Here is a 15601-nt window from a genome sequence, read left to right on the forward strand (position 1 = left end):
TGAAACCGCGCGCAATCCCATACTGAATCTGCATTTACTCCTTCCCAACAATCTCTGCCATATTTTATGTGACATCTCCAGAAACACCAGAGCCAGAGACATTTAAGAGATTTTCGGACAAATTTTTATGCATCGAAATTAAATCCTTCCCTGCTTAGATCTTAAACAAGACATCTAAGAAACTTTCTTTCTCGTGAGTTCGTCCAAAATTCGAAGCCTTAGACGAAAACGAATAATGTACATAAAAACCCACTTGCAGTTCGGCAAGAACTTAATCTCGAGATACGTAGAGAAATCAGAAATATTTATGAAAATATGTAGTATATTTTGGAATTTGATATAGATAAAGAAAATTAAATTACATCTTCACCGGAGACACGCAGATGCCGTGTCTGCGCATTGAAAGCTAAGCTTCAATCTTTTTTATATATCAAATATTATTGTAGCAGACAACTTGCTGACTTTGCTCAGCACTCGTCTTCATGACAACCTTCCTCTCTCATTTATTTCTTCCTCCTATCTCTGTTTACAAATTCACAAGCTTATGTTCACTTTGTCGTGTTTAGAAAATGTTGCTGTAAGTAATGATACTGTAGCTGTCCATTCATGGTTTTTTTTTTTTTTTTTTTTCTTATAGTGCATGTTCAATGAAACATTCTTGAATTTTGTAATTGCTAGCTAGGGCCTCCACATCATGGCAGTAGTCAAGCAAGTGCATGCTCAATGAAACATTCGTGAAGTTTTATGGTGCATGCTCAATGAAACATTCGTGATTTTTTTCCCTTAAACTTTGTAATTCGTGAACTTTACTAAAATATTTTCCCCCAATTTCTAAAAATTTGAGCTATTATTAAATTTGTGGGACCTGTCGATGAAATCCAATATTTAAAGATTAGATTTTATTAAAATAATTGGTTGAGAATAATTCTTTGATAAAGTCAGCACTATTGTTTTCTAAAACAATGAATCTTTTCGATTCATTATGAAGTTGGAATATCTCATTTAAGAATTTTTTTTCCCTTCTAATTTATAAAAATTAATAAAAAGGGCAAATCCTGGGTCATTTAATAAATATGTTGTTTCTTGAAATCTCTTTTCTATTCAAAATTACGGTGTAAAGTGTATCTCTTTATTTTATTATCTTAATTAAATTAAATTAAATTTACTTAAGCTCGAATTAACTTTGAATTTCTCTTAGATTGATTCTACTTTTATTCCTTTTCTTTTTTTACTAATTCAATTTTATTTTTTAAAAAAGAAATAGCAGTTAGATATATTTAATTATATTTCTAATTTTTTTTCATAGTGGTGCTCATTGACGGCTCAATTCCTTCCTACCCCCAAAGGAGACCTTCTGCGTCTTTCACCTAGGATGCGCAAGATAGGCCCAAATCCAAATACCCAGAACAGTTTTCGAGGGAAAATTGGACATGATGGAAAATTTTGACGAGGAAAGACGAGAGTTTTGGAGGGAAAAAAACTACTAAATTCATCCCTGAATTATTACATTATTTTTGGATTAAAAAAATGACTAATTAGGTTATATCTAACTCATCCATGATTAAATGATGAACTATTTAATTTTTGTTTTTGCAAAAAACGAAAAGGAAATCCAGGAAAGAGCCATGCACGATGTTTACTTGCTGCTGTCGAAAACTATGGACTTTGCAACTTCATAATACATAAGAAAGTACAGAAATAGATTGCTTTCTGTGCTACAATGAATGAATGATTTTGATAGCCATTGAATTTTCTTTAACTGTTAATGGAAAAAAGAAAAGAACAGTCTTCATTAAGGCATTCTTTTCTGGGCTGGGTTTTTTCGGTGAAACATTCTTCACATCCCTGGCTTTGCAGCACATATTTTGGCTTTAGTTTTCTAATAAAGCCATGGCGGCATTCATGATTCCTTTTCCTTTTCCTCTCAAAACAAGGGACTCCCCTCTTTTAAAAGTGCTTTTCACTGCCTTCTCCAGCCCTGCATTTATGGCCATTCGTCCTGATTGCTTGTCCTTTCGATCAAATGAAAGAAACGTGCAAGTGAATCACTGTATTTCATCTGGCATTCTCATTTATCCTTTCATGGAAGACGATAGATTTGAACCTCTCAAGGTGTATATAAACCTAGATATGTCCATGGAAATCCATTTTCATGTGTCTCCATAAATGAATATACATTGGTTTTGCAATGCCCATTATAGCTTTTAACAAAAGCAGCCATTAGTTTTTTTTTTTTTTTTGTGTAAAGCATCCTACTAAGCTTGCAATTGATTTAAAATAAGAAAGGTGCTATTGCAACTTTTAAAATTTTAAAGAACAGTGTAAAATAGTGAATAATACAAGAACTTTATGTAATTATAACTTATCCTAAATTTTTTCCATATGGGTATATTACAATAATATTTTTCATAACGGAGAAAATTAATCCAAAATCTAAAATCTTTTTATGAATATACTCTGAAATCTTGAATCGACCTTCCATACTCCACACACCTGTGAAAAATAATCATTCAACCACGTTATTCAATCTAGTTTGGCTTTTAAGACGTATTGATACATGTTGAGATATTATTTTGATTTAAAAAAAATTTAAATGATATTATTTAAAAAAATTAAAATTCAAACTAAATCTTAACTAGATCTACTAAATTGGCTGAATCAATTTTAAGTTTTTAAAATCCATGATTGTTTTTTAAAAAATTAATTTTTTATATATTTTTTTGATCATTTTAATATACTATTATAAAAATTTATTTAAAAAATTAAATAAAAATATTTTAAAAAATAATTATTACTGCACATTAAAAAAAAACAAACATTATTTCTTTCCGATAGACGTCCGCTGAGCCGATTGACACAAGGTCACAAGAGATGTATATTCACCCTAAATTTTACAACCACGCCGTGTTGTTACAATAAATTCACGTCCTGTGCAGGTGGTCCTATTGATGTCATAAAATATTGTTTTACTCCATGGCCGGGAGGCTGATCAACCAGTAATGTACAACTACAAGGCAGCCTCTGCCACCTGACATACAGCACATTCAATATGTTTGAAAATATAGTGAAAATTATTTTTTAAGACATTATTTATTTAAAAATATATTAAAATAATATTTTTATTTTTAAAAAATTATTTTAAACATAAATCTAAAAAAAAATTTAATTTAAAAAAAATTTAATTTTTTTTTTAAAAACCTTTTAAAATACAAAAATAAATTTACCTTTAAATCAAATAATGATCGCAAAGAATCAAGGGCCTAATTTTTCCTATGAATCAATCTAATTACACTCGATCACTATTAATTGTGTATTTTTTTTTATAATATAAAATGTTCAGGTAAGTTTACATGTACTATGATTAATTTTTAAATTCATTAAACATTCTACAAATCTAATAAATAGGTAAGAGATCATGAAAATAATAAACATGCATAAAAAAAAAATTCAAACTCGAGTGTTGAGAAAGAGAACAGGTCCCTATGAATGCTATGCCACAAACTCAATTTGCTTGAATGTGTATTTCTTCAATCGTTAGCCAGCAGTACTAAAAGTCCAATCATGTTCGATTATGGAAAATGTTCTTCGTACTCCACCATTTCTCTTTACGTGTGTGTATATATGCCAAACACTTTTCTTTTCCTCTTTATTGAGGAATTGATTGGGACTTGGAATATTTAATGCTGAATGTGTATTTAGTTAAATATTAATCTCTTAGTTTCGTTCAATATCGAGCAAATAAAAAATCATCAAATATAAGAATATAAAGATTATTCCATGTATTATGTGAACTAAATAATCAATCATATCATTTAAATATAATTATATCAATAAGTTACAATAATTAACATAATTCATTATAGCAAACGAAGTTATTAAATTCAATCCAGTTATGGGATTATAGGTATTATTTTTATCCGTACTAATCAAAATAATATTATTTTTTAAAAAATAAAATGGGTTTTAATTGAAAAATTGAATTATAGGTATTAATTAAAAAGATCAAATTATAAAAGTTTAATAACACATGTGACAACAAATTAAACTATTTTAGCAAACATCCACTGAATTTACGAATTCCTTCGAATAGAATCACTCTATCACAATAATGTCAAAAATATGTAGTGTTTTATGGAATTGATTAATAGTTTTTTGTCTCCTACATTCGTTGCATTTATTTTAGTCTTATATCATTCAATCTCATCTGTATATATATATATCAAAAACGATTCGGTAAATTAACATCATGTTTTCCACACGCTTTTGATGAGACTGAGAATATTTTTCAAATTCACAATAATATAATGAGCTTCATGAACAATCACCAAGCCTTGATTGTTCTTTGAACACAATCTCCATTGCTCTTCATTAACATCCTCATCTTATATATAACCCCCTCCCCCACTCTCTCTCCGTCCCTCCCCTCATCTCCTAATATTTTTCTTTCTCTAACGGGCACCTTTCCGTTGTTTGTGAGTTTTCACTGTCCCTTTGGCTTTGCATGTGTCATCTTGGGTGTCTGTGCTAAGTTTCTGCAACTATACCTCCCTGAATCCCGTAAGATCGATCACCAGCAACAGAAGGCAAAGGTTAACCTGACTTTCATACAATGAGCTTAAAAGATACCCTTGATGGCGATAGTTTAGTCCCTTTCAGATCACCACTTTAGTCTCTATGTTTACTCCTGTTACGATCCTTTTTTCGATCTTGACAATCTCGAGAAATACTATTGTACTCGCCGTTTTCATGGATGCTATGATCATCTGCCTCTTGCTATTCCCGTTCACTCTCTCCGCCCTTGTTTAGCCTTTTCATTTTTTTTGCTCACTTCCCAGAAAAGTACAAGAAAAGCAAGTCTTTTTTCAAGAAGGAAATGGTCAAACGTTCGTTCAAAATGACTGAGAGTTTGTCTGATTTTCTTGAAGAAGTACAACCTGAATTTGGCGACACTGCCTTTGATGCAGATGATTTGTTTGCTATTTTTGAGAGTTTAGACAGTGTAACAGATTTCCCTCCGGTAACACCATTAGACGAAGCTGTTGTTAGCTCAAAAGAAAGCGAAGAAACAAGGCAGTTGGTGTCACAAAAGTCTTCATCTTCTAACGCTTTGCATGATTTTGATGAGACCAATAATGAGCTTGAAACTTCTCCAAAAAGCAAGAGACAAAAGATTTCAGCGTCAGCAGCAGCCACAGCTTCTTCAGATCAGGAAGTAAATCCAGATGGGCAGCAACGTATGTCTCATATTACAGTGGAACGCAACCGGCGAAAGCAGATGAATGAGCACTTGTCTGTTTTAAGGTCCCTCATGCCTTGCTTCTATGTCAAAAGAGTAAGCTTTTTCACTTGAATTATTTTTTTGTTTTCTTTAGGTGTTCTCCTCCATCTGTTCTTAGTGTTTTTTGCACTCTTTTATTTCTTATTGTTCTACTATATATGCGTAGGGAGACCAAGCATCAATAATAGGAGGAGTTGTTGATTACATCAATGAGTTGCAGCAAGTTCTACAATCACTTGAAGCCAAGAAGAAAAGGAAAGTTTATAGTGAAGTTCTTAGCCCTAGGATTGTTTCAAGTCCAAGACCTTCACCACTTAGCCCTAGAAAACCACCACTAAGTCCTAGACTTAATTTGCCCATTAGCCCAAGAACTCCACAACCATGTAGTCCTTACAAGCCAAGAATATTGCAACAAGGTTACCTTTCTCCTACCATGGCTAATTCACTTGAATCATCTCCATCTCCATCTTCTTCCTCCTCCATTAATGACAACATTAACGAACTCGTCGCGAATTCCAAGTCAGCAATTGCTGATGTTGAGGTTAAATTCTCAGGCCCAAATGTTCTATTGAAGACTGTATCTCCTCAGATTCCTGGTCAGGCTGTGAAAATAATTTCTGCCCTTGAAGACCTTGCCCTCGAGATTCTACATGTGAGCATTAGCATAGTAGATCATGAAACTATGCTCAACTCCTTCACAATCAAGGTAAAAGATGTCACTTCCCCTAGATTTAGTTTTCTTGCACCAATTTAATTATCATTCGATTTATAAGAGCAAAATAATAATTAATGGAGAAGAAAAGAAAGAAGGAATTTATGCACCAAGTAAGCCTCTTAAATTAATGGTAGGAAGACAGACATATCTACTCCTGATCTCGTCATGTAGTTTTGTTTCCTCTCTACCTCTCTCTTGTTAGCGGAAGAAGAGGAAAAAAGTTTGAGCCCAAACGGACATGGAATGTCACCTCATGATTATTACATGTCCATGGATAGAATGCTAATTTTTTTTTTCTTTTTATTAATAGTTCAATTTTCTTGGCCAAAATAATTAAACAATATTACAAATTAGCTGCACCTCGAAATTAATTAATGGTAGATCAGCACTGAAAAGGACATGACAATTCACTAATTAATTGTGGGATTAATTTATATGTACAAATAGTAAATATGGTTGTAGTTGTAATAGTAATTGTATGTGCATTTGTGAAAAAACACTTAATTGTACCGCACACTTGTGCTGATTTTGAAGTTCATTGCATGTCTCTCGATATCCACAACATTAAGTTTGCAGAAAACTAGGGAATTTTTTTATATAAAAAAAGACACTATGTGGTAAAATTTTTGAGAGAATGATACACATTAGAAAACTATTTGGAAAAAAAAAAACAACCATTTATGAATATCACAATCACTATTTTTAATAGCAATTCTTTAGTCATGTTTCAATATTTCATGAAGATTTAATGATCAAAAAATAAAATTAAAAATACAAGATAAGGTAATGTAACAAGAGAGAGAAAAAAAAAAGAGTCATCAGGAATATATTAGGGATCTGTTTTTAACACTCTTAGTATCATTAAAAAGATTTTAGTGAGACGATTCTAATTAACTTCACCTTGAAAGACCACCAAACGAGATTGTGATTAACCTGTAAATTAACCCTTAACCAGTTATGACCTCGTTTTATGATCTTTTAATGTATAGTTAGAATTGTCTCGTTAATCTTTCTAATTATACCAATTGTATCAAAAATGGAGTCCCGATATATTCCTAGTGATTCATTTTTTCTTTCTTTTTTTTTCCTTCTCTCATTCTCTTTCATGTCACACCAGCTTCTCTCTGAAGCTATTAGATCTTAAATCTCATCTCTTGGTTATTGAATTTTATAAAATTTTAGGTTGATTTTTATACATATTAATTCATTTAAAGGAGACATTAATTTTGAAATAGTAGTTATTTTCAGTAACGGTTATGTTCAAACCGTGCTATTTTTTTAATTTTTTCTAACATGTGTTATTTAAAAAATATATATTAATGTGTGTTAGAATAAATAAAGGAACTGAAAAATAGGGTATCTTTGCAGCCATTTGTCTTCACTGAGTTTGAATTCACTAAGGATTTGTTTTTGGCTCCTTTTTGCTCATTTAAATTTAGATTTACAGTAGCAGTAGTTTATTGAAGCTAATGATTGAAAGTTACTGCTTTCTTGACAGATTGGAATCGAATGCCAACTAAGCGCTGAGGAACTTGCTCAACAAATTCAGCTAACATTCTGCTAACTATCCCCCAAGTCCCAACCTAACAACTCTTCTGCTTCTTTATGGAAGGCATTTACTAGCATTCCTACATAATTTAATTAATGTAGTTGTAGAGGAGTCATGTCTCGTTGTAGCTGGCTAGCTAGATAGCTAGGAAGGCCCTTGTATTCCTGAGCATTCTCTCAATTTCTCAAGCTTAATTTATTTCATTGTATGGATTCAATTTCCATTTCATGATCAATCAAATTGCGTGTCTCTCGAGTGTCTATTCACTAATGTGTCAATGCTTCTCTTGCCCATCATGCTTTTAACAATAAATGAAGAATTATAGTCAAATTAATTATCCGATTTTCTTGAAATGGAAATCCAATGTTAAGTTGGTGATCACCGGTGATAGAACACTTGAGCATGCTTTTTTTTTTCTTTTTTGATAAATTACATGCATGAACAAGAGGATTTGAATTATCAACATATTCTACATAGGATCTCTTGCATACTCTAATGGGAATTTGAAGCTTGATATTAAAGTTGAGGGGACTTTGCCATATAAAGATTTCAATTTCAAATCCCAATTTCATTCAATTCATTCAGATGTTAAAAGGGGTAGCATAAAGTGAAAGTATAAATATATATTTCATCCTTTATTTTTATTTTTTTAAAATGAGACTAAATTGGTGGCACATGTTATTATACGGGTCGGATAAATATTTTTTTACATAAAAAAGGAATGCTCATGTTGTCAATGTGTTTCTAAGAAGAAAAAAAAACCCCAACTCAAGTCATAGAACTAATTAGATTCAATAAACATACTTCATTTTATTATATGATAAAAACAAAACAATCAACCAGTAATATTAAGCCTAATTCCCAACCAATTTAATATTAAAAAATAAAATTAAAAATAATTAAAAAAATAAAAATAAAAATAAAAATAAAATTTCAAATAAAAATAAAATAACAGGTCACCTTATTGTTTTGAACACGTTAGATTCGTGATATTCTCTTGTGTAGACATCTAAAACAAATCATTAAGAATAATCCCAAATCATCACAAAGTTAAAGCACCGAATATAATAAAAATCAAGTGATCAAAATAATAATAAAAAAAACAATGAACAAGAAAATCGTCGTGTACGTAATATATACTATTACAATCCACAAAGATTTCTCTATTGGGTTACAGTAAATTCACTAGCTTATTTAATTTTAGTTTTAATTTCAATTTAATGACCATCTTTTGTAAATCATCTCAGTTAGGCCATAAAAAATGGGAAAAACTTATTGTTATCCTTTTTCTTAAGGACGTGTTTTTTTTTTCTATAAAAGAGAATTATAAGTGTGTGTGTATCCTTCAAAAACAAAAGTAGTGCAGGTACAATTTCTATGGAGTGGACCAAATAGTTCAAGATTTTCCTAGCAAAAGGGGAAAAAAAAGACTTGACTTTTAAAGTTAAGAAATGGAGTGTTAGAACTTAAAAGTGTGAGCACATCAATGGACCGCTAGCCGAAACGCCATTACCCTATCAATGTCATTGCATTTTTTTCATCGAAAAGAATTATTACATTTTGAAAAAAAAAATATTCAATTTGAATATGAGTTTTTTAAATTGATAAAATAATATCGTTAAAAAAATATTTAGATAACTAACGAGTCATAAATATTATCTATGACTCGTTTTAAATTATATATTAAATCTTTTTTTTCTTCTCTCTCTCCAAAACACTCCCTCATAACTCTAAACCACTTTTATCTCTCTAAAACACTCATCTCTTTCTTTTTCTTTAGCAAAAATCACGGCAGCCAAGTTTTTTCTATTGGATTTTCCAGCCACCACTAGTCATTTTCACCATTTATATTTTACTCCTAGAGGTATATTAAATATTTTTTTCTCAATTAGTTTGATGTAATTTATTTCTAATTAGTATTAATTTGATTTTTATTAAATTTTTTCAATGTGTTAACTCACCAAAACACTCATTTGAATAGCATCATGTATGTAGGGAGCTGGCCCCGGTCCTGGTCCCCTATAATCTTAGATGGAGATTGAAGGGAAGCTAGCAGGAAATTGCATGAATGCCTTAATGGAGGCATGGACCACAGAAAAGTCTTGCTTTCTTTTGAAATTGCAATTTGAAGCAGACAATTTATTGTTCTGTTCATATTTGTTTTGTTTGAAAGAAACCAGACAGAGATGTGTTGTCATCGGAGTGTAATTAGGTTGGTGGGTCTAGTCATCGTTGAGGCTTCCCGACCTCTAAGCTTGGAGCCTGGGCCTTGTCCGAATGCTCTTTCTGGCTAAAAGATCTTTTCATAGTATAAAACATCTTAGTCAATAATGGACCCAATGGCACTCCAAACTCCGAAGATGTAATACGTTAGACTTGTTCTTGTTCCATTGTTCTTAATTACCTAAGCTCCTTATGGCTCGTCCAAGGGGATAAAAGAAGGCCAGTCCTTTAGGCCTCTATGAAAATTGGGAATTTCTATTTGGACCCAAATTCGTCTTGTCCTGTAAGTTGGAGGTTTAACTCCCATAAAAAGAGAGAATGTCTAAAAGTATCATGACTAGAGTGTTTAGACTGCCGTAGCTTATGCTTTAAAATATGTTTTAAAAATATATTTTTTTAATATTTGTTTATGGTTTTAACATGATGATATAAAAAATTAAAAAAAATACAATAAAAAAATCATTTCAATATATTTTCAGGTGAAAAGCTATAAAAGTGTACCATAATATCATACATGTATTTCCCTGTAATTTATTAAACTTATTTATTAATCCTTGTAGGGTTAAAAACTATGTGTTTAATCCCTATTTCTTCATACTTTTAATAATTTACTCCCTCCATCGATCCAATTACTTTTTCAAAAAAAATTTAAAATTAGAATAAAGAAAAGAGAAGTAATGATATGGGGAATTATGATTAGAAAACAAGGTATTGTGAAGAAAAAAAAGGTATTATATCATGATGATTTAAATTACATGGGCTAATTTAATTATGAGTTTTTTTTTTGTAAAATATAGGGATTAAATATTAATTAACTCTAAATTTAAATTGTAAAATATTACATGTGCTCGGTATAAAATATATTGATTTATTTACCTATTGTGGATTTTTATAATTAAATACCAAAGAACAAATACCAAATTATTTACACTGCATAGAATTAAAATCTTGAAATAACTGTCTCACATAATGAAATCAATAAACAATTCTATATATATTTAGTGTGTTTTTGGTAGTGTTACAGGGTATTTTTTAAAAAATATTTTTTTTTTTTAAATAAATTTTTTGTTTGTGTTATGAACACATGAAAACCATCAAAAAAAAATATTATAAAAATTTATCAATTTAAGATTTTTTCAAACAAAATATATTTTTAAAATTCATCTAAATACCGTTTAAAACACAAAATCAAATGTAGCTTTAAGTAAATGATGCAACTGCAGACCTCGATAAAGGGTGACAAAAGCCCAAAAAAAATTATCCAATAAAACTATTTCTATCCATGTTGGCTCGATCAAAACAATACAATTATTAGTATTCCAAGGAAAGTAATACAACTAACTTGTGAAGATTACAAAAAATGTTACAGACAATTTTCCTGGACACCTAGCTCTAGCAAACTATTTAATCACATAAAGATTCTCTTTCACTCTCTTGTATTAATTAGTACAAACTGTGACCACTCACCAGGTGCAAGTGGCCTAAGTAATGAAGATTCTTATGCTATCTTCACTTTATTTAATCCCTACATTAATGGACCTAAGAGAGGAATCCTGAATTATCAAATGTAAAGTTGGGATCAAAGTTAACATTCCCAAATGGGAAATCCAGTCCAACAGTAGGAGAGGTAGTAGTTGAAGCAGCAGCAGAGATGATACCAGTAAGCTCAGACTCAGAACTTTGAAAATTCTTGTTCCCTCCAAAGCTATGTTGCATCTCATTTGGAGACACAGAATAATAGTTTGTGACAGAATCTGAAGGAGATATAAATGGTGGTGAGAAATTCCCCACGAAACTGTTTTCTACCATAGAAGGAGGAAACAAGGAATTATTTTCAGGTTTGACAGTGGATGTTGAAGGGAATTGGAATGTATTAGTTGGAAAAGATTGCTGATCATGAGAGTCTAAGTCTTCCGTCATGACTTTAAGTCCTCTGCGAAAGTTCGAGAGTAGTTCTTGTGTATGTGGATTGTTTTCTTGGTCGGGTTGGTTTTGTTGAGGCTCTATGGTGATATTAGTGCTAGGTCCTTGATTTTCTCGGAGTTGTGTGAGAGGAAGCAAATTAGAGGCTTGAGTGCACGTATGCCTTCCACGGTAGGTAATTTCAAAAATGGTTGGATCTTCATCGGACCTTTGCACTTGCTTTGTGGCTAAACAACCTTGGACATTGCGATGAGTGCATCTATAATAGCCTCTGCAAGCACAAAGAATCGTTTTGTTATGATAAAGTGCAGAAAAGATCATGAGAGCATATGATGTAATTATTAAAGATTAATTCATAATCATGGGATGCAATTTCATGATGGAAGAAAAAGGTACTCTAGCTAGTATAATCAGATATTGCCACCTGTTATGGTACAATTCTAGCTCGGTAGTGTGAAACCATGGACTAATTGATGTAAGCAAGTGCTGAAGTGTAGCTGCTTGGAAATTAACGAGACAAGCCTATGGGCTTCAAGTTCGAGGAAAGAAAAAAAGCGAAAGAAAGCTACTTTGAGCTATACTATTAGGAGGGGATTGGCCATAGAAAGCACTCTCCGGCGATGTATGACCTGAAGAGGAAAAGGAGAACGATTTTATGCTCCATAACTATGGAGAGTCAACCGGCCAGTTATTCTATTCCATCCTTTTAAAAAGAAAAGAACTCCAATACAATACATTCATACAAAATTTTACCCCGAGAACACACAATAAATCCAATACATGAAAGAATTGGATCTATCGGCAGCATTGTAATGTCAGAGGAATCATTACTGCTGGGCATAGAAAGAGATAGACGTCTATTCGTAAAATTGATTCATGAAGTGAGGCGAAAGATGCATATATGCTCCATTACTAAGGAGAGTCACAAACTTGTACGAGAAAGGGACTTGCTATGATTTGCATGTGAATCTAAAAGAAAGTCATTTAGCACTCTTTCTATGTGCATAAAGAAACCCATTTTAGAATTCATAATTCTAAGAAGGATAAATTAAGGATACCCACCTTGGATATTTGGCTCCAAGAATGGCTTTCTGCCCATACTTTCTCCAGCTAAATCCATCATCGAGAGGCCCTTCCAGCCCCATTCCTGGGTTAACTCTCACTTGCTTTGTCCATCTCGGCATGCTCTTTCTGCAATCAATTAACAATCCAAAAATCACAATCTTGCAATGCAAAAAAAACACTTCATGGACAAAACATTAAATAGGCTAGCTCATATATATGATGCAAATATCTATCTACGTACCTTGAACTAGAGCCATAATCTATTTGCCTCTGGTCCCTCGTATCACGGTCAGAGTCTTCACTCCGAGGACTTCCACTATGCGAAGGAGGCGATTCAGAATTTCTAATCGTAATCCCTCCAACTGGATGCAGCTCTCCCACTAAGCTAGTACCAAAATTTAGCATCGAAAGCGCCTTTTCATAGGAAGTTAAGATCTTCTGGACCAACACTTCACGGGTTTCTCTTGAAGAAGATGGCACGTTGAGATGAATTTGAAGTTGCTTTGCAAGCTCCATCCCTAGCGTTAGCTCCTCTACAAGATTCTTTTGCTCCCAGTCTCCCATGTTAGCCATTTATAGCGGCAGCAAAATATTAAACAAAGATGACTTGCCTAGGTAGATTAGCTAGTTATATATCTAGTATGGTTGCTAAAATATTCAAGTTAAAGGAAAAAAAAAAAACTCTTGTTCATATTCTAGGAAATAAAATAGCAGGTAAGGATATATGAATTAAGCTGATAGAATGAACAACAAGAAGCCAATAAGAAACATGGGTGCAAAAAACAAAAACAAAGGACGGAAGAGCCGAGTTTGGCAATATTGGACACAAAATCTGAAGCTAATGATGCGATGAAAAGGCTAAATCTTGAACTCTGGCTAAAACTAATATAAGATAAAGAACTCAGGAAAGTTGTTAATATGATATAGTTTTGATGTTGCTTGTTGATCTTGAAAGGGCTAAGTCTGATGAAGATAAAAAAAAAAGCTGAGGTGGGAAGGGAAGAGGTGGGCTAGAGATTTAAGGGAAGGCTAATTCTGAAGGAAGGGTAAGGGAGAAGTTTGACTGAGGAAATTGAAAAGCAACTTTCTACGTTAAGACTGGTCGTTGGTCATAAGAAATCTGATTCAAAGAATAAGGAAAGTCCAACTGCTGACCATTTCATTACACAATTTATTACTTCTAGTAGTCTACTTCCTTTTTTTTTTTCCTCTGGGCTAGCTACAAGATCTTAATTTCTACGAAAAATCTGTTCCATGCAGTAATTTGTAAACGTGCCAGCCGATATACTATCAGAAAAACTTGTTTGATGAAGTAAAATCGGCTTCCCATAAAACCAAGTTAAACGTGTAGGCCAAAGTATAAACACATCATAAGTACTGTCTGCTGTGTATATGCATGCCTTACATGCATGATCTTATAACATGAATCACAGAGTCATAAAACGTTGGTTCAATGGGAAGGGATGCTCGTTTTCACTCTTCACATGATAGTAATTTGAGTCTACTTTATAACAAAAGAAATTAGCAACGGAGGTTGGGTCTAGCAGTTGGGGCTAATCCTCCCAAGACGGCGAACACGGCTCGAGCCTCTCGCATGGTAGTGGTGCCTGCAAAACATCGCGCCCTCGAGCCATGTTAAGGATTGGTCTCCTGATCCAAAAGGGGTCGAAGGAAATCTTGTACATTAAAAAAAAAAAAAAAAAAAAAAGAGCAACAGACATGATCGAAAATTAATGAGTTAGGGTAACATTTAGCGTAGAAATGAATATAGTATAATAATAATAATAATAATAAATGTAATTGATTAAGTAATGGTATCTAATTAATTTTAGATGAAGGATGAAAGACACTGAAAGTCAAAGAGGAACATGGAGAGAAGGGGACCGGGAATCTTCCAACATGCTTCCGAGTGTAGAAGAAGTTGATGGCGTGAACGTGACGTTTAGGTTCCATCTTTAGCTTACGTTCTCTTGACACCGTTGCGTTGCGTTGCGTTATCTTTTACCATATTCAATTTAGCAAGGGCACAAGGTGTCATCAAGACATGACAACTGATAATTAAATTAAAACTAAATTAAAAAAAAATCATCTTGAAATTACTGTAATCACTGCGGATTACCCTATTCATTTGTTTTTTTTTTCTTTTGATATTTTACGTTTTGGCCCTTTAATTCTTTTCCAATTCGGTCATTTAATGTTGCAATAGTATGGGTTTAGATTTGGTAGGTTATTTTGTTTACTTATTAATGGGGATCTCAAGATATGGATTAAATATTTTGTTAATAAGCTTTGACAAACATTAAGCCCCTTTAATTTTCTTCCATGAGGGACTGGGCTACACGGGCAGGGAAAAATTTAAGTGTTTTTTTCTCTATTTTTTTTTTAATTTTAATTTGATCCTTCTAGATTTGATTTTTGTGAAAATTAACTTAATGATTTATTTTGGTTTTCTAGATATAAAAACCTTGCAATATTGACAGAAATATTTGGTGCTTGATTGATGCTAAATTTGTCGAATAAAACTAAACTTTTATTGATTTACAATAATTAGAGCTTGGAGGACCAAATTTTATACTAAAACAAATACATGGAACTAAAGTTAACAGGCAGGTAAAGATTAGCCAGCAAGTATAATACACACGCTAGCAAGTGAAGGAAGCCACATCACTTTAGTGATGCAAGAGATTTTCTCTAGTGGTGAAAAATTGCCTTCCACAATTGTGTTGGGAGTGTCGAGCCCTACTCTTCTGTCTAGGGCGGCATATGTCACTGAAAGTTCAATGGTATATCATCAACTATATTTTTTTCTGTAACAACCCTAATTTTTATACACACCATTTAAACATAA

The 15601-nt window shown here is 32.4% G+C and overlaps 2 protein-coding genes across 2 annotated transcripts; one reads left to right on the plus strand and one right to left on the minus strand.

Annotated features, from left to right (window-relative positions):
• The first annotated feature begins 4260 nt into the window (after positions 1-4260).
• On the plus strand, positions 4261-7808 carry LOC7489812 (transcription factor SPEECHLESS). Its single transcript, XM_024582341.2, has 3 exons — positions 4261-5332; positions 5445-5984; positions 7492-7808. The coding sequence occupies exons 1-3, from the start codon at positions 4874-4876 to the stop codon at positions 7555-7557; spliced, it is 1065 nt and encodes a 354-aa protein (XP_024438109.1). The 5' UTR covers positions 4261-4873; the 3' UTR covers positions 7558-7808.
• A 3253-nt stretch (positions 7809-11061) lies between these two features.
• Positions 11062-13759, minus strand: LOC7485216 (probable WRKY transcription factor 30). Its single transcript, XM_002318337.4, has 3 exons — positions 12995-13759; positions 12751-12879; positions 11062-11959 (listed from the first exon to the last, which is right to left on the minus strand). The coding sequence occupies exons 1-3, from the start codon at positions 13324-13326 to the stop codon at positions 11305-11307; spliced, it is 1116 nt and encodes a 371-aa protein (XP_002318373.2). The 5' UTR covers positions 13327-13759; the 3' UTR covers positions 11062-11304.
• Positions 13760-15601: the final 1842 nt, after the last annotated feature.

The sequence above is a fragment of the Populus trichocarpa genome, chromosome 12 (genome assembly GCF_000002775.5).
Source record: "Populus trichocarpa isolate Nisqually-1 chromosome 12, P.trichocarpa_v4.1, whole genome shotgun sequence".
Classification (NCBI taxonomy): Eukaryota; Viridiplantae; Streptophyta; class Magnoliopsida; order Malpighiales; family Salicaceae; genus Populus; species Populus trichocarpa.

Excerpts from the sequence above, each read along its gene's own strand:
- LOC7489812 (XM_024582341.2), top strand. The coding sequence starts at position 4,874 with ATGGTCAAACGTTCGTTCAAAATGACTGAGAGTTTGTCTGATTTTCTT. Across the intron at positions 5,333-5,444 it reads CTTGCTTCTATGTCAAAAGA|GGAGACCAAGCATCAATAAT; the intron begins GTAAGCTTTTTC and ends ATATATGCGTAG. Across the intron at positions 5,985-7,491 it reads TCAACTCCTTCACAATCAAG|ATTGGAATCGAATGCCAACT; the intron begins GTAAAAGATGTC and ends CTTTCTTGACAG.
- LOC7485216 (XM_002318337.4), bottom strand. The coding sequence starts at position 13,326 with ATGGCTAACATGGGAGACTGGGAGCAAAAGAATCTTGTAGAGGAGCTA. Across the intron at positions 12,880-12,994 it reads GATTATGGCTCTAGTTCAAG|AAAGAGCATGCCGAGATGGA; the intron begins GTACGTAGATAG and ends AATTGATTGCAG. Across the intron at positions 11,960-12,750 it reads CTTGGAGCCAAATATCCAAG|AGGCTATTATAGATGCACTC; the intron begins GTGGGTATCCTT and ends TTGTGCTTGCAG.